Source organism: Cydia amplana, chromosome 7 (genome assembly GCF_948474715.1).
Source record: "Cydia amplana chromosome 7, ilCydAmpl1.1, whole genome shotgun sequence".
Classification (NCBI taxonomy): Eukaryota; Metazoa; Arthropoda; class Insecta; order Lepidoptera; family Tortricidae; genus Cydia; species Cydia amplana.
Window position 1 is genome coordinate 16881117 of NC_086075.1, and position 25268 is coordinate 16906384.

The following is a 25268-nucleotide window of genomic DNA, read 5'->3' on the forward strand; positions in this document are numbered from 1 at the left end:
CTCTGTCTATGTTTGAAATCAAACAGACCTTTGACACACTATAGTTTGAAGATAATTTTAAGCAGTATAATATTTTTACAGTTTTCTACTGCATTTCCATGCATGACTTTTATTTTACCATTCCATTCCATTTATTATTTTCTTTAATATAAAATTATTGCCTTTATATTATTGTTTGGGGTACCATTTGAGATACACATGAAGACGCTGATATGTTATATCTATGAGATGTCTATTCTGACTGTCAATTTGATAATGACATTGACATACTACCTCTGTCAAATTTATTTATTTGGATTTCGTATTCGTGCTTTGCATAGTTTTAGCAGTAATTCAAAGTATTCCAGACTTCCAGATAACAAACAGCACGCACTTCTAGCGCGCGTTAGCAGTTCCAGCATTACGTATTGTAGCACACGTGTTCACCATGTCGCTCCGCGCGCAAATGGAAAAGAAGAAGGCCCAAGAAGAAATGCGGCGCCTCATGGCAGAACGCAAGAAGAAAGACGTTAAGGCTACGAAGATAGATAATCCGTTAGCCAAATATAATAACTTGGGCCAGCTTATGTGCTTACTATGCTCTTCTGTGGTCCGGTCAGAAGCAGTATGGGCAGTGCATCTTAATAGTAAACAGCACAGAGAAAACGTAGAGAAAGCTAAAGAGCTAAAGAAAATCACCAACGATTTCACAGATGCTAAAAAAGTTAAAAGGTTGGGTGTTCCACCATCAGATGCTCCACCGGAGAAAAAATTAAAGAGCATCCTGAAAAATGCTGGTGATGTTATACCTGTACAGTTACCGAAGAGTAATGTGCCTAACGTAATTTCTTTTCACAATGAGGAGATAAAAAGGGCACCTTTAAATCTGGATTTAGTGCAGGCAACACTAAATGGAGGTAATACCAAATATTTGAATGCATAAGTCACTAACTAGTATTTTCTAATGTATTAGTTGCAAACAAATGTTTTTGGTTCTATGCTACATGCTGACCATTAAAATGTTTCGGGCCAATTGAATTGTATTGTTAGGTACTTTATGCATAGTAACAGTATAGATAGCCTTTATTTCATGCATTTTTTTACACTTTAATTGGATTACAATTTAATATATTTATTTGCATGTTGCGTGTGCGGAAAAGGCCTTGCCCAGTTTTTCTCATTCTTTCCTATTCTGTGCTGTTCTCCACCAGTTCTTGTTATATGTATGTATGCCATGAACATGCCTACGTTTTATGATTGCAAAAATCTTAAGTCATGATGGTGGATATTGGTCTTCTGGTGGTCAAATGGTTAATTATAAGTAAAGTTAAAGCTAATCTGCGCAGTGTATTATTATGATATTGTTTTTATGTTAAAAGGCGATGAGAAGCCTAGATCCAGTATGAAAGTCAAGGATTCCAGTGGCAAAGATAAAACTCCACCTGTACCAGAGGCCCCTATACCAGAAGGATTTTTTGATGACCCTATCTTGGATGCAAAGGTAATTTAAATTTTATCCGTAAACTTACATGAAACAATGACAGATTGGCATATCCAATAGCAGGGTCCACACTTGCACAGGCAATTTCCTTGCGCACAAAACGGCCAGTATAGACGTGCCTCATCTGCATAATACGGGGTCATCCATTAATTACATCACACGTTTAGGGGGAGGGAGGGGGTCAAGAAAATGTGACATATTGTGACATGGGGGAGGGGGGAGACACAAACTTTGTGACATCACTTTAACTTCATCAGTAACCGAAAATTTATTTAAATTATTTTATTCGCTGTACATTTAAATAACAAGTTTTTAAAACGTAAATCGTTTTTATTCGTTTAATTTTCTTTCCTAAGCAGTTTTGGGTTATAAAATTACTAATATTTATATCGTCAAAAATATTTTGATAAAATATTAATAATACATAGGTACTTAATTCGATTTGGCGATTTCGTAGAAAAAATGTGACGTCACACTAGGGGGGAGGGGTTTGCGAAATGCGACCAAGTGTGACAAGGAGGGGGGGAGGGGTCAAAAACCTAGAAATTCGTGTGACGTAATTAATGGATGACCCCTAGGTACTATACTAAGGTTACGCATTATCGCAGTCACATATGTGAACAAAGCGAATTCAAATTTGTGCGCAAGGAAATTGCCTCGGGCGTGCGATCGCTCTGTGTGGACCCGGCTAATGAAACAAAAAATACTACACATAATGCATTAATTATGTAAGCGCTGGTGGCCTAGCGGTAAGAGCATGCGACTTGCAATCCGGAGGTCGCGGGTTCGAACCCCGGCTCGTACCAATGAGTTTTTCGGAACTTATGTACGAAATATCATTTGATATTTACCAGTCGCTTTTCGGTGAAGGAAAACATTGTGAGGAAACCGGACTAATCCCAATATGGGCCTAGTTTACCCTCTGGGTTGGAAGGTCTGATGGCAGTCGCTTTCGTAAAAACTAGTGCCCACGCCAATTACTGGGATTAGTTGCCAAGCGGACCCCCAGGCTCCCATGAGCCGTGGCAAAATGCCGGGACAACGCGAGGAAGATAATGAATGCATTAATTATGTTTTTATTAATTATTTTATATTTCAATTATATAAAATTACTAAAATCAAAAACCTTTGGTTTATAGAATATAGATGCTTTCAAAAACTAACAGCAAAAATTCTTTCTTGTATTCTTAAAACTAAAAGACCCAGGCCAGTCTATGTTACACCCATATTAAATATAAAAAAGCGGCCAAGTGCGAGTCGGACTCGCCCATGAAGGGTTCCGTATTTAGGCGATTTATGACGTATAAAAAAAAAACTACTTACTAGATCTCGTTCAAACCAATTTTCGGTGGAAGTTTACATGGTAATGTACATCATATATTTTTTTTAGTTTTATCATTCTCTTATTTTAGAAGTTACAGGGGGGGGGACACACATTTTACCACTTTGGAAGTGTCTCTCGCGCAAACTATTCAGTTTAGAAAAAAATGATATTAGAAACCTCAATATCATTTTTGAAGACCTATCCATAGATACCCCACACGTATGGGTTTGTAAAAAAAAATTTTTGAGTTTCAGTTCGAAGTATGGGGAACCCCAAAAATTTATTGTTTTTTTTCTATTTTTGTGTGAAAATCTTAATGCGGTTCACAGAATACATCTACTTACCAAGTTTCAACAGTATAGTTCTTATAGTTTCGGAGAAAAGTGGCTGTGACATACGGACGGACAGACGGACAGACGGACAGACAGACAGACATGACGAATCTATAAGGGTTCCGTTTTTTGCCATTTGGCTACGGAACCCTAAAAACAGCACTCTAAACTGAATGATGACCTTGCTTTGATGACAGTATTATGATGGTATGTACTTGCATTCCTAAAATATTATTGTCCATATAACTCTTCAAAAGATTCATGGATGTACTCAGTCATATCACCAGCCAGCATACTTCTGCCTTTGACTTTGAAAGCCTTCTCATTACATAACCTTACAAGAATTGATGCTGAATAGCAGGCCAAGGATGCTGCTGTCCGAGGATCAGCAGCCAAACCAATCTCAATCTTATCCTTATTACTCAAAGTCCAGTTTAAAAATGTAGCAATAGATCCTGATAAAATATCCCCTTGTCCACCACATCTTCGGTTCGATCCATAGACATTTGACTTCCACTCTGCTTCCGGAAGTGAAGAATATACTTGATCCTCTTCTCCTTTCCTGAAAACTGTTACGTTTTCTCCAAGGGTTCGTAACTCTGAAGCCCCACCGAGGCTGCTACATAGCCTTTCAAATTCTATTTTATTAGGAGTCAATATAACAGGTGATGAGAAATCTTTAATAACTTCCGGTTTGCTAGTTACTAGAAACAGTCCATCTGCATCAATAACTAAGGGTATTTTCTTCTCTTTTATAATGTTTATCAAATCTGACACAACATTGAAGGTTTCCGTCTCTCGTCCTAGCCCTGGACCGATGACTAAGGCATGAAGTCTTTCCAGCCATGGAGAAATTTGTGCAGTAGCATTACAGTGATCCAGTAATGGATGTACTATTAGTTCTGGGCTGTATGACTTAATGACGCTTGCTGCTGAAGATGCACAAAATATGTGCACCAAATCAGCTCCAACCTGTAAATCGAAAAGTTACTTCCATTATATTCCATCTTCAGAATGATTTGGTGAGCCAAAAAATTATACCAAAGTCCAGAGTACTTATGCATATTTGCCATTAGTTCCATAAAAATATAACATGGTGTGTTAAAATAGTCATAATCATATATTAATTCAAAGAAACAATACAGGTATTGTGTTTAGCCAAAGTTTACAAAATTCAAACAATAGTAAATTATAATAGACCAAACTCACTTTCAAAGCACTTATCCCAGCAAAATATGGCGCTCCCGTGTATTCTAAGGATCCTCCAACTATTCCTATCCTACCGGCTTGACCCTTGTGTTTACCACCATCTAACTTTGGTATGCAAGCCTTTACCGATTTCAACAGTGTGTCGTTCATTGTGCCTTTGAATCGACAAGTATTCACTTTTAAACACCAATTGTATAGCCTTTTTGATAAAATATTACTCGATATCAACATACCAAAACGATGTTTATTAAATATTGATTAATAATAAAATGACGATAAGGTTTTGATAAAATAGATTTGACGTTTTCGCAAATGACACTGGAAGGATCGTTCGGATACTACCATACTACCAGTCACCAAAATTAACACTTCCTATCTGTTATATTCTACTAGCTTTTGCCCGCGACTTCGTCTGCGTGGAGTTAGTAATTTGGGTAGCTTATTTTTACCCAATCTGCTTTTTAACGATTCCCCATACAAACTTTTACCCCCCTTTTCACCCCCTTAAAGTTAAATTTTTGATTTGATTTTTGGGAGATTTTTGGGATAAAAACTATCCTATGTCCTTCCCCGGGATTCAAATTATCTCCATACCGAATTTCAACTAAATCGGTTCAGCGCTTATTGATTGCCCATACAAATTTCCACACCCCTTTTCACCCCCTTAAGGGGTGAGTTCTCAGATAAAAAGTATCCTATGTCCTTCCCCGGGACTCAAACTATCTTCATACCAAATTTCAACTAAATCGGTTCAGCGGTTTAAGCGTGAAGAGGTAACAGACAGACAGACAGACACACTTTCGCATTTATTATACTAGCTTTTGCCCGCGACTTCGTCTGCGTGGAATTGGTAATTTGGGTAGTTTCTTTTTAAACGCCTCGATAAGTATAAAGGCAATTTCAATTTGAGCGTAATGCTAACATCGATTGTCAGGCGATGCATTAATTATCGCACTTTCGGGGTGGAAGTGAGATAATTTCCACCCTCTTAAGGGATGATTTTCAGGATAACAACTACCCTATGTCCTTCCCCAGGGGCCCCAGGGCTCAAACTATCTCTATAACAAATTTCAACCAAACCATGCACCAGCGCCGGCGCGCGGGCGGTGCTACACCGCGCGGGCGGGACAGTTCCTATCGACAAAGTTTGTTATGCAGTTGCTGTTCATTCCCCATTCATAATTCCATAAGGGATGCATTCTGGAATAAAAACTATCCTACGAGGGTTGTTTGAGAAGTAACTTGGTTTCATATCAAATAGTAGTTTATGCAACAGTGATATAATAAGGGTTCTTAAAATTCAAGGGTCGAAGTTACAAAACGAGACGTAGTCGAGTTTTGTAAAAAAAGACCCGAGAATTTTAAGAACCAATTATGAGCTGTTGCATACATTACTTTTTCTATGACAGCTGCAGCAAAAAAAAAAAAAAAAAAAAAGTTATTATTAAAAAAAAAGAGTTATTATTAAAAAAAAGAGTTATTATTTAAAAAAAATTGAGTTATTATTAAAAAAAAAAAAGAGTTATTATTGTAAATGAAAACATACCTCTTTCAATCAAGATGATCGGAACTTGTATCTTTAAAAAAAATAAAGCAGTTGTATTATACTCATAAGATGACTGCTAGCAGTCATCTTATGAGCCTATAGACAAAGCATTCAAATGACATTGCTTTAGATATCACTGTCAGTCATTTAATTGACACATTTAAGTGCTGGAGTAGAAAAAAATAATAATATTGCAAATGTATTTATTTTATTTCTCTACGTAATCCCCCCGAAGTTCTACGCACTTGTCCCAACGAGTCTGCAACATCTCTATGCCTTCACGCAAGTGCGTCTCTTCAAGGGCCTCGAAATACGCATTGACCTCCCGTATAACCTCCTCATCGGACTTAAAATTTCGCCGTAAGAGAAATGTTTTCAGTTTCGGGAAGAGGTGATAGTCCGACGAAGCCAAATCTGGTGAATAAGCAGGGTGTGGAAGAAGTTCCAATCGTAACTTCGACAATTTTTGTGCAGCGACACGGCTTGAATGCACCGGAGCGTTGTCATGGTGAAAAATCACATTATTTTTTGCCAAACCTGGACGTTTTTCAGCTATTGCCGCCTGTAACTGATCCAAAAGTGATGCGTAGTATGCTCCAGTTATAGATTTTCCCTTGGCCAGGTAGTCAATGAAAAGTATCCCTTTGCGTCCCAAAACACAGACGCCATCACCTTTCCAGCAGACGGAATATATGGCTTTCTTTGAGTTGGCTCACCATGACCAACCCATTGTTTCGACTGATGTTTCGTCTCCGGGATGTAGTGATGGATCCAGGTTTCATCCATAGTGACAAAACGGCGAATAAAATCTGTTGGATTTTTTTAAACACCTGCAAATCTTCATCAGATGTTCACATGCGAATACGCATTTGTTGTGGAGTCAGTAATCGCGGCACTTACCTTACACAAAGCTTTTTATTGTGCAAATCGTCGTGTAAAATAAAATGCACCCGCTCAGAAGATATGTTTGTGGCTTCAGCTAATTCGCGTATTTTCAATCTTCGGTCGGCTAAAACTAAATCATGGATTTTATCGATGATTTCGGGTAAAAGTGCTGTTTTCGGGGCTCCAGGGCGAGGTGCATCTTTAATGCGTGTCCTGCCTCGCTTAAACTCATTTACCCAAAGTCAAACCGTTCCCTAGGAAGGACACGAACTACCCAACGTAGGTAAAATCCTTTAATGGATTTGTTTCACAGTTTTGCCTTCCAAAAAAAAGAATTGAAGAACTGCACGAATTCCAATTTTCTCAATTTTCCCGCGTAACTCAGACCAGTTTTGTTTGAACTACTGTCAAATGACAAATTCCTGCCAAAAATGACATGACGCCACATATTAAATATGTTTAATTACTAAACTAAATCAATACATACAGAGTTGACGCCAACGCCATCTATTCATAGGCGAAACAAGTTACTTCTCAAATTACCCTCGTATGTCCTTTCTCGGGACTCAAACAATCTCTATACCAAATTTCAACTAAATCGGTTCAGCGATTTAAGCGTGAAGAGGTAACAGACAGACAGACAGACTTCCTTTTATAATATTAGTATGGATTAGTATGGATTGTATTATAGCTGGTCAAGCAGATCTTGTCAGTAGAAAGAGGCGGCAAATCTGAAAAATGTAGGCACGAAGGGATATCGTCCCATAGAAAATTTGAATTACGCGCCTTTTCTACTGACAAGATTTACTTGACCATCTATATATGAAAAGTAAATATCTTGTTAAACGATGTTACATTATTTAAAAATAGAGAATTAATAAAAATACAAATTAAACTGAACAAAAATAAAAACATCGTAAATTGTTCAATTAGGTTGAATATCAGAACGTTATCTTTGGAAAGGTAAAGCCGGCTTCCCACGGCCCGTTTTTTCACAGATCTGACCGCGCCTCTACAGGCCGAAGATCGTGGGAACGGTCGCATCCGACGAGGCCTGTCGTCACCCGTCCGATCTGTCGGGAGTCGGTAACTTCAAAGGCGCGTCGCGGCGCGGCGCGACGGTGCCTGTAGGGGCGCGTCTGCGTCGGTTCATTTCACCTGGGACAGCGTACAGGCCTCGTCGGATGCAACCGTTCCCACGATCTGTTGGCCTGTAGAGGCGCGGTCAGATCTGTGAAAAAACGGGCCGTGGGAAGCCGGCTTAATCAACCGCACAGGCATCCACAGGCGTGGCGCGATCCGGCCTGGCCTGTAATAAACACGGGCCGTGGGAAGCCGGCTTTATGCTGTAGGGTAGACTAAAGGCCCCAGTACACAATGGGCCATCGCCGGCCACTCCAAGGGACGCATTTATGCGTTAGAGGGAGCAAGTGATATTGCTATTTCATTCTACCGCATGGCTGCGTCCCTTGGAGTGGCCGGCGATGGCCCATAGTGTACTGGGGCCTTAACGTAAGAAATCGTTTTTCATATTTCAGGTGCGAAATATAGAGTACAAGGACCCGGTAGAAGAGGAATGGGAAAAGTTTCAAAAAGAAATAAAGGAACAAGCTACTGCCTCAGCTGAAATAATAGCTGGGGAACAAGAGGAAGCCACGGCGGAAAGACAGATTGATGAAATAGAAGAGCAGATGAGAAATTGGAACAGGTACGCACTTGTGTTGTATAGCTGGTCAAGCAAATCATGTCAGTAAAAAAAGTCGCGAAATTCTAATTTTCTATGGGACGATATCCCTTCGCGCCTACATTTTTCAAATTTGCCGCCTTTTTCTACTGACAAGATCTGCTTGACCATCTATAGTTACAAAACTTTTATACTTTTCGTGGCAACTTTTTGGTTAGGTTTTGAGTGAAATCAAATTCTTTCTGAGATTTTTTAAGGTTGCGATTGGCATTACGCCATCATGGTGAGAAGCGTTTGATTATATATTTGCTATTTTTTCAGGGTCTTAGAACTAGAATTAAAGAAAGAAGAAACAAAGAAAAATAAATTTGATACTGAACAACAAAGTGAAAATGAAGAAGATTCAAATGATGAAGGTGATATTGACGAATTTTTGGATTGGCGAGCTAAGAAAGCATACAGTTAATGATAATAAATTTATATTTTGAAATCCACCATGTTTCATTTGAATTTTTGGAAATTAAATTACGATTTGGTAATCATTTTACCAGTCCAAACCATCAACACTAGTCAAAATACCTAAAGGCCCCAGTACACAAAGGGCCAGCGTGGGCCGTTCTGGGGGACGCATTTATGCGTTACAGGGAGCAAGTGATATTCCTATCTCATTCTACCGCATGGCTGCGTCCCTTTCCCTTGGACTGGCCGGCGATGGCCCATTGTGTACAGGGGCCTTAAATCGCTTATTACATCTACACTGTCACCGAGACCGCCGGGTACTTTTTAGGGTGGCCGACATATCTCTTTCTCGCTCTCACTTATGGGTTCGGCGCACCAAGGTCGCGTGCGGTGCGGTAGTCTGTTACGACTTAAAAACAACTGGACATTTACTTGGTCAACCAGATCTTGAAAGTAGAAAAAGGCGGCAAATTTGAAAAATGTAGGCGCGAAGGGATATCGTCCCATAAAAATTTGAATTTCGCGCCTTTTTTTACTGACAAGATTTGGTTGACCAGCTATAAATACTACTCTTTGAACTGGACGTTTTGTTACACCTATGTAGATATAGCGTTTAGCGTGACTTGACATATTTGCACCGACTACTGTTGTAATACAAATACAAACACGATTTGTATCGAATAATTTTATAAAACATTAATTTGTAATTTATTGACTATTTTACTGGATATTATAAGAATAAAAGGCGTTTAGCAATGATATGATATTTTATTACCATTCTATTCCCGGTTACCTGATTAACGGCATGTAAAAATGATTTAACATTTTATAACATCGATTTTATATTATATTCGATACTCGCACATCACTAGGCCGCGGTGAATTGAAGTGTGTTGACAATTTTGTTTACTTACTTCTTTTGGTGTTTAAATTTTTTATATATTCTAATCTATTACTTAAAAGCTACCAACCAAAATGGTTATATCAGATGCAGATCAATACCGTCAGTTTCTAAATAGCCTCCACCGTGATGAATCTCGACCGGCTGCTCTAAATGACATCAAAAACTTACTTTCGTTGAAGCCTGCAAATGAAATTTCAGCCGTGATCAGAGATGTTGGAATCAAAGAGATAGTTCAGTGTCTTAGTGTACCAGACAAGTAAGTTACTATTTACAATATTATTGTTTGTTAGGTTATGTTAAATCTTTGTTGTACTGATTCAACCTATACCTACCTGTAGCTTTCTTATATTTTATTGTACTAGCGACCGGCCCCGGCTTCGCACGGGTTAACAAATCACTACATAGTATAAAACAAAGTCGCTTCCCTGTCTGTCTGTATGCCTAAATCTTTAAAACTACGCAAAGGATTTTGATGCAGTTTTTTAGATAGAGTGATTCAAGAGGAAGGTTTATGTATAATTTGATAACCCGTGCGAAGCCGGGGCGGGTCGCTAGTTATACATAAACCTTCCTCTTGAATCACTATCTATTAAAAAACCGCATCAAAATCCGTTGCGTAGTTTTACAGATCTAAGCATACATACAGACAGACAGACAGCGGGAAGCGATTTTGTTTTATACTATGTAGTGATATACTTGCATGGGGGTAGTTCTTACCAAGTAACAAATTTCCCTTTTTTAGGGTTCCGTAGCCAAATGGCAAAAAACGGAACCCTTATAGATTCGTCATGTCTGTCTGTCTGTCTGTCTGTCCATCTGTCCGTCTGTCTGTCCGTCCGTATGTCACAGCCACTTTTCTCCGAAACTATAAGAACTATACTGTTGAAACTTGGTAAGTAGATGTATTCTGTGAACATTAAGATTTTCACACATAAATAGAAAAAAAAACAATAAATTTTTGGGGTTCCCCATACTTCGAACTGAAACTCAAAAAATTTTTTTTCATCAAACCCATATGTGTGGGGTATCTATGGATAGGTCTTCAAAAATGATATTGAGGTTTCTAATATCATTTTTTTCTAAACTGAATAGTTTGCGCGAGAGACACTTCCAAAGTGGTAAAATGTGTCCCCCCCCCCCCCCTGTAACTTCTAAAATAAGAGAATGATAAAACTAAAAAAAATATATGATGTAAATTACCATGTAAACTTCCATCGAAAATTGGTTTGAACGAGATCTAGTAAGTAGTTTTTTTTTATACGTCATAAATCGCCTAAATACGGAACCCTTCATGGGCGAGTCCGACTCGCACTTGGCCGCTTTTTAGTTTTTGATATTTTTAATAAACATACCAAAACAAACATTAGTTTCTTTAAAACAACACTCAAGAGTGAATGCTATTTTATTGTATGTCTAATGAAATGAATAAATAAAAAAAATCTCATGTTTTTATAACAAGATAATATTAAATTCGTATTTTTTACACTTACCTGTAAAAAGTACGTAACATAAAAAAAATTGGTATGTTTTATTAGACATGATTATTTTCAGGACTCAATTCCATTTAACATGTGATGTGCTAAAGCTGTGCTGTGAGAAGTTTGAGCTCGGCGGCATCATCAGAAATTACACTGGCCATTTTATGTTCATGTTGAGACATGAAAAGACCTGTGTTCGGCAGATTGCGGTTGATGAGGTAGTTACAGTTTAAATAGTCCCATTCTCACTAGTTCAGTTTTTCCTGCTTTGCACAGATAAACTCTGGAATAAACTGTCGGCAGTATTTCCAGACTGAGACAACCTTTAAGAAAAGAGTGTACTCCCATTTTAAAGGCCCACAACGCACTTGTAACCCCTCTGCAGGTGTCCATCGGTAATAAGGTGATTGTTTGCTCCCTTATATTATTCATAAACAAAAGTTCAGTTTATTCATTTGAGCAGGGGTTGCAAAACTATGGACTGAGGAAAAGAAACAGAGGGCCTAATGGCATGCAATACTGTATAATGATCTTGCCGTGGCCCCTAGACCAAAAAGATTGTGAACTCCTGCTCATGAGTACTAACCTCTTGTCTGTATGTGATAAAAATCCTGCCCATTCGGAGAATATGGAGAATGATTCTTTTCTGTTGCTCATATACAGCACAACAGAGGTATGAATCAATGTTTTTTTTATCACCAAGTACACATAATAATACTAGTGGCTCTGTGAGCTGCATACCTCGGGATAAGCTACATCTACATAAACTTAAAAAAATTTAAGAATATTCTTACATATACTTTGATGAATCATTATCACAGCGAACTCAATGGACTTATGTGCCATAGACTATATATGCCAATTTCACTCCGAGGCTTATACTTATGCCAATTTGAGGACCAAGCTTTCTTGAGCTTACTGTGGGGCTTAGTCAATTTGTGTAATAATGTCCTATAATATTTATTTATTTATTATTCATTTAAAGGTATGGTTCTCGAAAAACTAATGAATAAATTGTATTTTTCCAGGTGACAAAAGTGGTAACATCTGACCCATCACTACTGCCAGTCCCGCAGTACATTGACGTGTTTGTGGCAGTAGCACAGCAGATTCTAGACAAAGATGTGTCCATTACCAACAAAGCCATCCTTGTGACGTCCAACCTGGCCTACGAAGCTTACCCGAAAGTCTTGGAAGAAATGAAAATCGCACTTGAGTATGACAGCAGCTGTAAATGTAATGCTTTTGAGGTAATTTCACACACATACATGCCTATTTTAGAATATGGATTCTGGTAAATAAAACTACTTGCAGTGAAATCACCCGACTAGGTATATATAGGTACTACAACACGACTAGGTATGTCCACAATTTCAATCCCAGTAGTTTTTTTTCATCCATTCCATATAAAAATATCCTCTAGTAACTTTTCGATTTGAAACCAACTTTCGCTCCATAGACAAAAAAACACGAACACTTAATAGACCTATCTAAAAGGCACCATTAATAATTTCAAACAATTTTAGCATAAAGCCTCAAAATATGAAATCTACTTCTGAAATGCGCATTTTTAGTTTACATCGAACTTTAATATTGATTACTTTTATTTGTAAAAATATACTAACAAATAACATATTCATACCTTAATCAATGATATTCGCAATCCCGGGCGCGTTCCACTGTCCTTAGCGAGCTGCAGATTGAACTCACGGAGCCTTAAAGAATTTAATAATTTCAGGTGGTTGTCAACGTCGCCTCAAAGTCACCAGAGTTGCTCAAACTCTGCGCTGACCACCAATACTTCGACGTAATGGTATCCGAGCTGGAAACAAATGATGTCCTATACCAGTTGAATATATTAGAGTTGATGTCCCGTCTGGCGGTCGCTCCGCATGGGATCAACCATTTTGTGAAAACGGGCGTGTTGAAGAGAGTCAGCGAGCTGGTGGCTGCGCTTCCTAATAATCCTCTGAGCGCGTTACTTACACCAGGTAAACGTTGTTTAAGAGCCAACAGGAGCTAAGATTTAAATATTTTAGGTAAATATACCCGTCTCGCTAACGGTATCGGCTCCTAAAACTAGTGCGATGAGGACAAGGCGAAAAATCCTGCGTAAGAATATCAAAAATCGAGGTTTCGTACTCGACTGTTTCCTCCTCCAAAACATAACCAATCGTAACCAAATTTGGAAATCTAAATGATTATGACATTATCTGTGTCGGACCGTTTTGCTTTTTTGACTAATTGATGTCAGTTTTGAATAGCACGCCTCTCATTGCGGCATAGTCAATTAGGCCATTTTGGCCATTTTTGAAGGGCTCTAGCGCCTTAAAAAACAAAAATATAAAAAGAAAACAAAACGGTCCGACACAGATATTGACAATATTAATCTGTGTTGAAAAAATCATTGCTCTAGCTTCAAAACCCACGGAGGAAACAGTCGAGTACGTTTGTATGGAGAAATGACCACTCCTGTTGGCTCTTAACACATTCAGTGCCGAAAACCGGACTATCGGGTATTTTATGATTCCGTTTCCAGGCCGGACGACCCGATAGTCAGGATCGTGGTACTACACCTTTGTATGAAGAAATTTTTGTGGCCTGGCGCGGATGTCTTGTTTGGCTGGGTTGCAATGAAAGTGTTAAAAACTCTCTTTTCTCTGCAATTAACTGACGTTTAAAGCTTAGGTATTGTATTGTCCAAATATTTATAAATAAACATGTCCCGGTTTTATAAATAAATTACAGTGTCAACTACACATTCTGTTGTATTCTGCTTCGGTTTTGTTTTTATGTTCTGTGTTGTTTTGTGTTTGTTTTAAGTGTCAATGTGTATACTGAAAATCAGCGTCGTAACACAACTCATGTGCTACGACACATGCTGAGTGTTATCCTTTTCTGGAACCCCTCGCAACATTGTTACTTACCTACTAATTTACCTAGATTTAAGCCTATTTTAGTGTTGTTGTGTATGTGTGTTTCGAATAAATTATCATTCATTCATTCATTCATTCATTCAGGTATAGCTTCTTGCCAAGGTGTACTGACTGGTTTCCGACCCCATGCAGAGACCAAGGTCTTGATCTTGTCTTTGGACTGTCGGAGGTTTGGTCGGTCACCGTCTGGTCTGGCTACCCCTTAACCCTCTACCAGGCTAAGGGATATATATTTCCCACATCCGGCACTTTAAACATGTGTTCTATTTTCGATGAGTAAGACTGACATTCGATTGTCATTTTTAGGGTTCCGTACCCAAAGGGTAAAAAACGGGACCCTATTACTAAGACTTCGCTGTCCGTCCGTCCGTCCGTCTGTCACCAGGCTGTATCTCATGAACCGCGATAGCTAGACAGTTGAAATTTTCACAAATGATGTATCTCTCATGGTATAATAATATACTCCGCCTGGTACTCTCTTCCGAGATTCGCGAATGACCTAACTGGCACTTGCCTACGTCATCATGCTGTTTACAGGTTCTTAAACTTTAAAATGTGGGAGAATTTTAACCAACAGTGAAAATTATTTTAACGGCATTAATTTTAAGTTATTCATGTAGAAACATATTAAAATAAAACAAATCTATACTGCACTTTTCACTCCTACTCTTACAGTTCCGAATAGAGCAGCCAACCATTTTCGTAACAAAACATTAATTACGAAGCTTGAAAAGTTTGGAAAACACTGCGACTGCTGACACTGAGCGAGAAGGAAATAACAATTAACACGCGTTCGACAAGGACGGTCGGACAGGGACAAAATGGCGGATTGTCAAATGTGACAGCGCTATCCTGTGTTGCCAGTAGTGTAAACAGAATTACCCGAACGTCTGAAATTTCTTTCGTGAATCGGAAGATATTGCTAACGAATAATTAAAAATGACGTGTTATAGTAAAATTTAAGATAAAATACATATAAATGAAAATTATTAAATTATAAAGAAATAAATTAACTTATTAACCATAGATATAATGTACCCATGTAACATGTTATGTTGAAATAAAGTGGCAATGTTATTGTGACGTAGGCAAGTGACACTCTGGGAAGAGAAGACCATGTTTTATTAGACCATGGTATCTCTGTTGCCACTATAACAACAAATACTAAAAATAAAATAAAATAAATATTTAAGGGGGGCTCCCATACAACAAACACGATTTTTTTGCTCTATTTTTTGTTGATGGTGCGGAACCCTCCGTGCGCGAGTGCGACTCGCACTTGGACGGTTTTTGAAATCTCAGCCTGGTAAAGGGTTAAATTTATCCCAAAACGTAGGTATCGCATTTACTGAGCAGTTTTCTCCCAAATTATGATTTTATCTACATCTTTTCTTTTTCAGGCTACATGAAATTCTTCGGCACGGTCGCCCATAAATACCCGCAGGAAATATTCACGAAATACCCTGTCCTGATGAATATGATGTTCGACACGTTCGCAAGCCAGGACCAAGCCACACTGCCCATAGCGTTGGATACGTTGGGTTTCATTGGATCCACTATTGAGGGGAAACTGAGTTTGGCTGCTTTGGGTACGTAGTAATAGTAACACATATACAATAATAGTACGTAGTAATAGACATTCAATCAATCAATCAATCAATCAAACTTTTATTGATAAAATAGAAGTATTTTACATGTCAATACATTATTTCCATTACAACAAATTCAAATTAAGCATCAAGCAAATTATAATCTATTTTTAATTATTAATGTCTATCTAATTAAAAAAAAAAATATATATATATATATTTTAATTATCAAGAAGATTAACAGTAATTAGGTATAACTTATTTCTATTACATGTAAAAACAATTTTTAACACATTCACTGCCAGCAACCACTAGGCGGGTGATTATTATCTGTTCGTTGAAGTTTTTCGCTACAAAGCGGAAAAGACGTGTTCTCGGCTCGAAGCTCGCGCTGGCAGTGAATGTGTTAAGGCTGCGGTTCCAATAGGACGCCGTGTCAGCGCCATCTTGTGAAGTTCTTATATTTTTACGCACCATTATTTTTCTCTAGCCGATTTAAAGACCCATTATAGTTCGTTTTTTAGCATTAGAAATAAGGTAAACAATCTTGATGTGTCTTTTAATTGAAAAACACATTTTAAAAATAAGTTACGGCAAATATGTAGCAATTATGAATCTAATATGATCATTTATATTCTTCTGCTTTCATAAATAATAGTTTTTGATTATTAAAAAGCGTTTTTCAATTAAAAGACATGTCAAGATCGCTTACCTTCTTGCAAGTTCTTTCTAATGCTAAAAAAACGAACTATAGTCATCATTTTCCTCGCGTTGTCCCGGCATTTTGCCACGGCTCATGGGAGCCTGGGGTCCGCTTGGCAACTAATCCCAGTAATTGGCGTGGACACTAGTTTTACGAAAGCGACTGCCATCTGACCTTCCAACCCAGAGGGGTAAACTAGGCCCGTATTGGGATGAGTCCGGTTTCCTCACGATGTTTTCCTTCACCGAAAAGCGACTGGTAAATATCAAATGATATTTCGTACATAAGTTCCGAAAAACTCATTGGTACGAGCCGGGGTTCGAACCCGCGACCTCCGGATTGCAAGTCGCACGCTCTTACCGCTAGGCCACCAGCGCTTCTCGACACAAAAAACGAACTATAGTAACGAATTAATATTATTTTTATTCTAATGCAGGTAGCCTGTACACCCAAGGCATTAACGCCGTCGCGCAGCTAATACGAAACGCCGCAACAGAAATCAAAGTCCGCGCCCTACATTGCTTCGCGAGCCTCATCGGCATCGACTTCGGTTCACCATTACCACGCCCCATTGACCATAGGGTCACTCTCATGACCAGAGAATGGTTCAGGACCTTAAGCCAGTCACCTATGGTTACATTGTTGGAGTTGTGTAAAAATCCGTTCCCGGATATAAGGTCGGCTGCCTTTACGGTGTTGGATGCGGTGTGTCAACATCAGTGGGGTGAGGAGTTGGTTGCACGGACTGCAGGTATTTTATTGGTTATACCTTCACTTATATCTAAACCTAAACCAGTAAATTTTCCCGCGACTTCGCGAGCCTCATCGGCGTCGATTTCGGTTCACCATTGCCACGGCCCATTGACCATAGTCACTCTAATGAGTAGAAAATCATTCACGACTTTAATTGATGATTCAGGTCAACGACTCGGCCTTGTAAAAAATAAAACGGACAGTGGATCAAATTGGATATAGGTACCTAAACTTTTCATCGAATCTGTTGCACTTTGGGCGTGATTTATTAGGCGGATCCGCACAGAACGAACCGCCTCGCGAGGAAATTGTTGCCTCGGGCGAGGCACGTCTCCACCGACCGAGCTGCTTCGCGCGGCAATTTACTATGCCTATGTCTAAGATATTATAACTTAAATTTTTTTTACAGGTTTTATTGAATATCTACTCGACCGTTCAGTGACCTATCCAAAGGAGTTGAAAGAAGTAAAATATGACATCATTAAAAGGCTTTCTAATTCACTTGCGTTTGATGATAGTATTATTTTAAGACTGCAGGTGTATGTGCAACAAGGTCCATTTTATCCTGAAACCGAAATGCAAGTCGCTACTGAGGAAGGAGATTAAATTTGGAGGATTTTAATTAATAATATATTTTTGTAAAGAAAAATGTTTTATTCTTCATTAAACACATTATAAAATTATGCAGTATTTCTTACAATAATTTATTAAGTCCTAATCAATAATAAAATTGAACTGACACATTACAATTCACAATACAAATTTAGGCGTAGTTTTTGCACACGCGACGCGTTGCGATTTCGACTTGTGTGGCGACTCGCGATGCGTAGAAGATAAAACATAACATCACACACACACATCTTGCGACATAACGCTGAGGCAAAGAAATATGATCTTGAATTACTTCACTCACTGTTATGCGTCTCTTGTATCACCTTGGAAACAGCAAATAGTAAATATAGTTAACCCACACAGAACGAGCCGCCTCGCGAGGAAATTGCCGCGCGAAGCAGCTCGGTCTGTGTCGACGTGCCTCGGCCGTAATGCCTCGTTCTGTGGATCCGCCTATCCAAGGTCATATTTCAAATTTCAGTTCTACGGGCTATGTTTATTTCACGATTCTTGGACACACGAATGCTCCCACATCGCAATATGTCACCCTTTGGAGCGCCCTGCGCTGCCTAAAACCAACGCAATGCCCTGCGTGTGTAAAAACGGCCTTACGCTAACCCGGTTACATCTCACTTTCTTCTCTTATTCTTCGAAGCAGTTTCAGTTTTAGTGGCGGCCTTCCTCTTCGTGGCCTTTGGCTTATTCCCGCCGCCATATTTAGCTGCCAAACTATCAATTAACGAGTCCATCTGTTGCGCCCGTGCCTGCTGCTTTTGTTTTATCATGAGTTCCAGACTGTTGGGACCTAAAAAATAAATATGTTTATTGATTATTACTCTGGATGCATGCGCTGTGAGGCTGAGGACTCTTGAGCAACAAGATAAATGTATGGGCAGCCACACGAAAATGATATATAACTTGCCCTAGTTGCTAAGAACCAGGGATGTTGCGGATGCCGATTTTTTGACATCCGCGGATGCGGATGCGGATTTTTAAAGGCTCACAGATGCGGATGTCAAGATAGGTACATAAAAAACGTCAAATACTACATTTTAGTAATTTTTATTTCAAAAAACCGGCCAAGTGCGAGTCGGACTCGCGTTCCAAGGGTTCCGTACATTAAGTCCCACTCACGCTTGACTGCTAATTTCTAATAGGTTTTTTTGGCTAATGACTAAATTACCTAGCAGTCTAGCACTTACGCCGATGCTAAGACGTTCCTGTACCGGCCTGTTCCACATCCGCATCCGCATTAAATCCGCATCGATTTTATGCGGATGCGGATGTTGAAAATAATGCGGAAGTTCCGCGGTTGCGGATGCGGATGCGGATATTCGCAACATCCCTGCTAAGAACAGGAAAAAATATAGCATAGATCGGACCTGGGGAGCCGACCCTTTTTAGCGTGGTACGCTCTCGTAGCTACCGAGCCAAATCAGCTTTTTAACACTTTAAACTCTTGCGTTTTGTACACATATTTAATTACACAAACAATGAAACTATATCGCGGTAGACCCGTTTGTGTAATCAAATCAGCTTTGTTTCACCTAAGGAACAATTGTGCCAAGCGGCATCGCGTGACACAAAAGTGCATACTCAATGCGCTTACTAACCCTACTATATTTCCAACTAGCGACCCGCCTTAGCTTCGCACGGGTTAACAAATTATACATAAACCTTCCTCTTGAATCACTCTTATCTATTTAATAAAAAAAACCGCATCAAAATCCGTTGCGTAGTTTTAAAGATCTAAGCATACATATAGACAGGGAAGCGACTTTATTTTATACTATGTACTGATACTGTGGTGTGAAATATTTTCTGTATGTCAAGTCTCACCTGAACCAACTCCCAATTCTTTTTGCAATTCCTCAGCCTCCACTGCTTCTCGGTTCTCTTTCGCAATCCTCCTTTGGCGTTTTTTCTCTGGCTCGTGAGTGAATTTTTTATATGCTGGAATTTCTCCTTTGTCAATTAAATCCTGGAACAAAAATAGTGTTATTGAACAAGATATTGAAATTGCTACAATTCCCTGTAAGAACTCAGAAGACATAAGGCATAAGATATACCTTTATAACACTTACAAGTGTTCTTGGCACAATTGGCATAACTACTGAAGACACTAATAAAATTATAAGGCACAGGGATATTATTTCCCATCAGATTTTGCACTTTATTTCATAGTGATAGGGTTCGATTTTTCATAATTCCTGAAACACTTGTCTTATAAAGGGTTCTGTGTTCAATAAATTAAATGGTTAAGATGAAATTTAAATATTATATTGTACTCCTCTTGTTAATTTAGTTGCCACAGACTAAGGCACTTATAACAACTAGGGCTTATGTATACCGCGTTTTTTTAACGCGCCGTCGACCGCATTTGTATCAATACACCGTAAAAAGACGCGCAAGGCACGAGCGCGTTATCGATGCAAACGCGCATTTGTATCGCGACAAAAACGCCATCAAACTACTTTGTGGAATGAAAAACGTGGTGTGCAAGGGCCCTTAGGTAGTATTGTGTACCTACATGAATTTGTTGCAAAGATTACTTTGAAGATAATTGATGGTCTTTCCCTATACTCTTAAACTGAGCTCTTGAGGAAGTAATGTAATCTAAAAGTTATTTTGAGAAAAACAGTTCATGTGCATGGTTCTGTTCTTGCTTGTTAGTGTGGGAAAACCTGAGGATACCTGTCTAATATAACCTCCTAAGGCCCAAGGTCCTACCCATAGTACTTATTAACTTTGTTATTCAGACCCAGCTCCTCCAACAATTGTGTAGTCATAGCGTACCACGGTCCTACCAGTAGGACTTAATAGAAAACCCATCATTTTGTTTACAAATTTCGCGCTAATCGAAATTGGCGTGTGCGAAATTCTAAAGGACAGTTTTGTTTTGTCTGTGAGCCCTTTAACAAGTTCTTAAAAAAATAAGTGCTGTACAAGGTGCTGTATAAGTACAATAACATTTAAAAAAGTCTTCTAAGTACTTGGGTCTGAATGAGTATAAAACAATAATACTACTGGTAGGACTAGGGGCTGTACTGACTACATACTCAATTTTTCGTTGGGCCTTAGGAGGATAAAAAGGTATACTTTTCCCTCCAGGATGAAAGGTTAGTAGCAGTTGTATGCATTGTTAATACTCACTCTCAAAATACCCTTAAGTCTGTCTTCATGCTCACTCCTGGCAAACTGCACTTGATCAACAATATAGTCCATGTCACCTTTACCCGCTAAATAAGCTACTTTGAGATCCTTGCGTTCCTCTTCAGATCCTGAAAACAAGTTGATGGTGATATTGAGTAATAGCTATGAATACTGAAAAGAATTCTGGAAACACCTGTCCTAATTCTCAGTCTATAATACAACATTATAAGGCCTTACTTATGGCTTGAAAAAGGAAACACCATACAATGTAAAGAAAGGCCATACAATGTGGCCCCTGAAAAGGAACGGGAGAGCCAAAGGCTTGGGTCAAAAGTTACTATCAACTGACACAGACAGTAATTAAAAAGTTAACAAAATAAGATAAGTGAAACCAGCTAAGAATTTATTGCAAGTTTCATGGTGTCTTGTCAATACATTGTGTGCTCCTTGGTATAACTACTGAAAGCTATTAGTTAAATTAAAGTAAGGATTCTTAGCAGGAACAACTCACCAATGTATTCCTTTTCATAGGCAATAATGTCGTCCTCTGTTATTTTTTTGAACAACAGTCTCCAATATACTGTCCAGTCGCGGTCAACTACTACATCATCATCGTCGTCTACGCATTTCGTCTCGTTGTAGGTGGCTCTCTTGTTTGAGTCGCTAAGGATTGCATGAACACCTCCAAGTACCTTGAATTTCTCAGTGGCTTCTAACTTATCATTTTCACCAACACGATCCGGGTGCACCTTGAGAGATAACTTGTGATACGCTTTTTTCACTGCAAATAAACAACAGGTTCAGTAAAACAATATTCCGGTATTATGATTAGGGTTACCTATTTGGTAACACTATTGACTTGCCTTCTTTATCCGTAGCTTTTTCAGTGATTTCAAGAACTTCGTATAGATTTTTGGTTAGGAAATATTTTTCACACAACTCCAAAAGACCCATTTTGTGATTGTTAGATTAAATAAATCAAATGCAGACTAGGGCTCTCAAAAAACAAAGAAATTTACGCGCCAACAGAACGGAAAACTATCGATTCGATTGTGACATTGACATTTGTGACTTTAGCATTGACATCAAAATGACAGCTTTTTTTAAAACTGATGTACGATTGCGTGTGTTTTCAACGGTTTCGATATTGTCTCAAACAGCTTTTGTTTATGGTTGATGATGATTATTTATCTGTACGTTGGTCAGCCTGATCTTAGTTGTAATGTTGGATAACATGATATTCATGAATCTACATAGAAGGTAGGATCCTATAGAAGTGGTATACGCGTGCCTCTGTGAGGGACAAAACATAGGCAATGCGGCACTATGATTGGTCAAATTTATTTGTTGCCCACCATAATCCATACTAATATACGGTGGGGAATAAAAAAAATGTGAGACTGTGACAAGGACAGACAATAATTGCGCTTTGGCTGCTACTCCTACTGAAAGATACATAAGACTATCCCGTTCGGTCATTTCCCCCACCCCTCATGCCAGATACAGTTAAAATACATGAATCTAGTATTTTATATAACTGATAGGGCATGAGTGGTGGGGACTGGGAATAACTGACAGAACGGGATAGTCTTACCACTATAAGTGTTATCCAGACGAGACAATTTTTCGCCAATCTGATGAAATTCTCCGATCGAATCAGCAGGTGTGGACACATAAATGCCAATTTTCATAGTAATTATCTATGGAATGCAAATTGGCCAATTATTTTCCTGATCAAATCGACTGATTTGATCAGTCCCGTCTGAATACCACTTATATAGTTAGTCAAGCAGATATTGTCAGTAAAAAAAGGCGCGAAATTCAAATTTTCTATGGGACGATATCCCTTCGCGCCTACATTTTTCAAATTTGCCGCCTTTTTCTACTGACAAGATCTGCTTGACCAATCTATATCTGCTTCTCTATCGTTCAAATATGCAAAAGTGATAGAGAGGCAGATTTTCGTAATCTGAATGTGCTAGTGGCTACTCCTACGCAGAGTTTTGCGTAATATTCTCTACTAGCGACCCGTCCGCGTCCGGGCTTCGCACGGGTTATCAAATTATACACCTAAATCTTCTTCAAGAATCACTCTATTGATAGGTGAAAACCGCATGAAAATTCGTTTAGTAGTTTGAGTTTATCGCGAATATACATACAAACAGATAGACGCAGCTGAATTCTCCTTGGCTGGACGCAGCAGGGGTCTTTGTTTTATTTTTTCTAGTGATATATTATATTACGGAGAACTTTAAATTAACTGGCTGTTGATTGTCGTTATTTTTTAACTTTTAACACTACAAAGTCTTAACACCGACATCGACATTACTGCTGCTGACATTCAATTGTCACTTTGTGAAAATTTTTACTTGATTTTGTTAATTTAAATATGGACTCGTCTAATTTAGCTTCAGGAGACAACAACATATCTCAACATATTCCCTCAAAAATAAACGAAGCCAATAAGCAAGATGCGAAAGAAGTCGAAGCTCAAGTAATTCAAACTGATCAAGGGTCAGCATCTCAAGTTGACGATGAGACAAAAATTAAAGAACGTATTGCCCAATGCCGAAGCATAATAGAGTCACTGAAATTTGAGCTCAGCGAAGAGAAGTCAAAATTAGAAATGGAGAATAAAATTACCCATAGTCCAGTAGTTGAAGATACCAAATCTGCATATTCATACACACATGACGGTGTCTCGACTTCCCAAAGTCTACAAGAAAGCTTCAAAGACAGCTCAAACCCGTATGTCACGTGTGTCGACGCTAAATTAAACTATGATGAGAATCTCATTGAGTACGAAAAGCAGTTACAGAAGTATCAGACTACTCTTAACATGGCCCAGATGGAAAAGAAGAATGCCATTAGAAAGCAGATGTTGGCTAAAGCTTTCAAATTAAAACTTCTTGAGGTAGAGAATCAGTGCAACATTGAATTGTTGAGAGTAAAGCAAAGCCTGCAGTGTTTGGAACCTCTGAAGATGATTGTCAACCAATGGAAGAATACCGTGGAAGACAATACTTATGATGCTAATAACTTTATATTGATGCCGAGATACCCAGAGTTGAAAGCAACATCCGGAAGTGACGTAAATTCCACGAAAGGGGATAACGAAAACGTTTTTGATAAATCCGAGTGCCCTTTAAATATGATTACATAAATACCTACGTTACTTCCTGAATTCAAATTATTATTTTAATATTACTGCTTAGATAACGAATACTGTTTTTCTTTTGTTTGTTAGATACTTAACAAATGGTTTACCACTAACATCGAATAATCGAAAATCTTATCAGCCTTTCTATTTATGTAGAGACAGATACCTATTTCTGATGAGATTTCTGTTTCTCTAACAAATATTACGCTGTTAATAATTATTTCACCTAAAAAAATAAAATTAAAAGCAAGTATTCAATCTCATGCGTTACTCTCCACATGTCTAATGTTCTGTAGACAGCTAGACATGTCTATGACTCGGGGCCTAGAACGTTGGCTTGCCACGTGGTCAAGTTCACATGAAATCGTTTGATTTGGAATAAGTACTCATATTTGGTGGAGCGCAATACCGGTCGTTGTTGAGATCCTTGCTTCTTGGAAGGCCTAATGTCTGACGTAGTAAGTTGACGTTAAGAGTTCCAACTTCGATTTCGGTGGCTTGGCTACTGGATACTGGACTTTCGTTTCTTTGTTCAAGCGCAATGGTGTTAGGACCGATAAACCGAGTTACCGTCTTTGATTGCTCGCAAATTCCACTAGTGATTGCTAATTCCGAAAAACGGCATGTGCATTTCTGGCCCTTTAAAATTAATTAATGATTTGTGATCTTGACAGCTTGGATGCGAAAAATGTACCTTCCACGTACCAACTCTAATGACCCTACCACGAAGAACACAACTTTCCTTGATGACCAGAAAGGCGAGACTTAAAAGCTGTAAGTACCTAGATTAATATTGTTTCAGTCTCCTTTATTAAAACTCCGACTCTAGCGCTTCGACGACGACACCAAAATAGAAAAACTCTACAAGCGATATTTATTAAAATTGCCTTATATATTGGAAACGGGTAGGTACCTAACAACTGTTAATAATAAGAACTTTTTATGAATATTAGGTACCTAATACCCACCAACTTATAAGTACCCTACAAAAATGTAAGTCCTTTAAGTTACTCGTAGATACCTACGTAATACGCAAAGCTAAGGCTCGAACATCTGCGAAC

General features: G+C 38.6%; 5 protein-coding genes across 6 annotated transcripts in view; 3 read left to right on the forward strand and 2 right to left on the reverse strand.

The window, feature by feature from the left end:
* LOC134649606 (ATP-dependent (S)-NAD(P)H-hydrate dehydratase) overlaps positions 1-4632 on the reverse strand; it is a 395537-nt gene extending 390905 nt beyond the window's left edge. The window contains exons 1-2 of one of the 2 annotated variants that reach the window (XM_063504434.1): positions 4346-4632; positions 3352-4108 (exon numbers count right to left, since the gene is read on the reverse strand). In XM_063504434.1, coding sequence (XP_063360504.1) covers positions 3368-4108; positions 4346-4576 — 972 coding nt within the window. In that variant the 5' untranslated portion in view covers positions 4577-4632 and the 3' untranslated portion in view covers positions 3352-3367. Of the gene's footprint in view, positions 1-3294; positions 4109-4345 lie in introns of those variants that run through there. The other variant, XM_063504433.1, reaches the window with a different exon arrangement.
* Positions 378-8950, forward strand: LOC134649615 (zinc finger protein 830). The gene is made up of 4 exons (XM_063504444.1): positions 378-896; positions 1359-1480; positions 8315-8484; positions 8782-8950. Exons 1-4 carry the CDS (start codon positions 428-430, stop codon positions 8924-8926), a joined length of 906 nt encoding a protein of 301 aa, XP_063360514.1. The 5' UTR covers positions 378-427; the 3' UTR covers positions 8927-8950.
* A 901-nt stretch (positions 8951-9851) lies between these two features.
* Positions 9852-17965, forward strand: LOC134649569 (26S proteasome non-ATPase regulatory subunit 5). Its single transcript, XM_063504367.1, has 7 exons — positions 9852-10079; positions 11375-11519; positions 12330-12551; positions 13040-13292; positions 15638-15826; positions 16966-17280; positions 17692-17965. Exons 1-7 carry the CDS (start codon positions 9895-9897, stop codon positions 17886-17888), a joined length of 1506 nt encoding a protein of 501 aa, XP_063360437.1. The 5' UTR covers positions 9852-9894; the 3' UTR covers positions 17889-17965.
* A 459-nt stretch (positions 17966-18424) lies between these two features.
* On the reverse strand, positions 18425-22100 carry LOC134649886 (dnaJ homolog subfamily C member 9). The gene is made up of 5 exons (XM_063504720.1): positions 21911-22100; positions 21559-21828; positions 21048-21175; positions 19734-19875; positions 18425-18699 (listed from the first exon to the last, which is right to left on the reverse strand). The coding sequence occupies exons 1-5, from the start codon at positions 21999-22001 to the stop codon at positions 18524-18526; spliced, it is 807 nt and encodes a 268-aa protein (XP_063360790.1). The 5' UTR covers positions 22002-22100; the 3' UTR covers positions 18425-18523.
* A 1277-nt stretch (positions 22101-23377) lies between these two features.
* On the forward strand, positions 23378-24210 carry LOC134649887 (uncharacterized). The gene has a single exon (XM_063504721.1). It carries the CDS (start codon positions 23437-23439, stop codon positions 24208-24210), a length of 774 nt encoding a protein of 257 aa, XP_063360791.1. The 5' UTR covers positions 23378-23436.
* The last annotated feature ends 1058 nt before the right edge of the window (positions 24211-25268 follow it).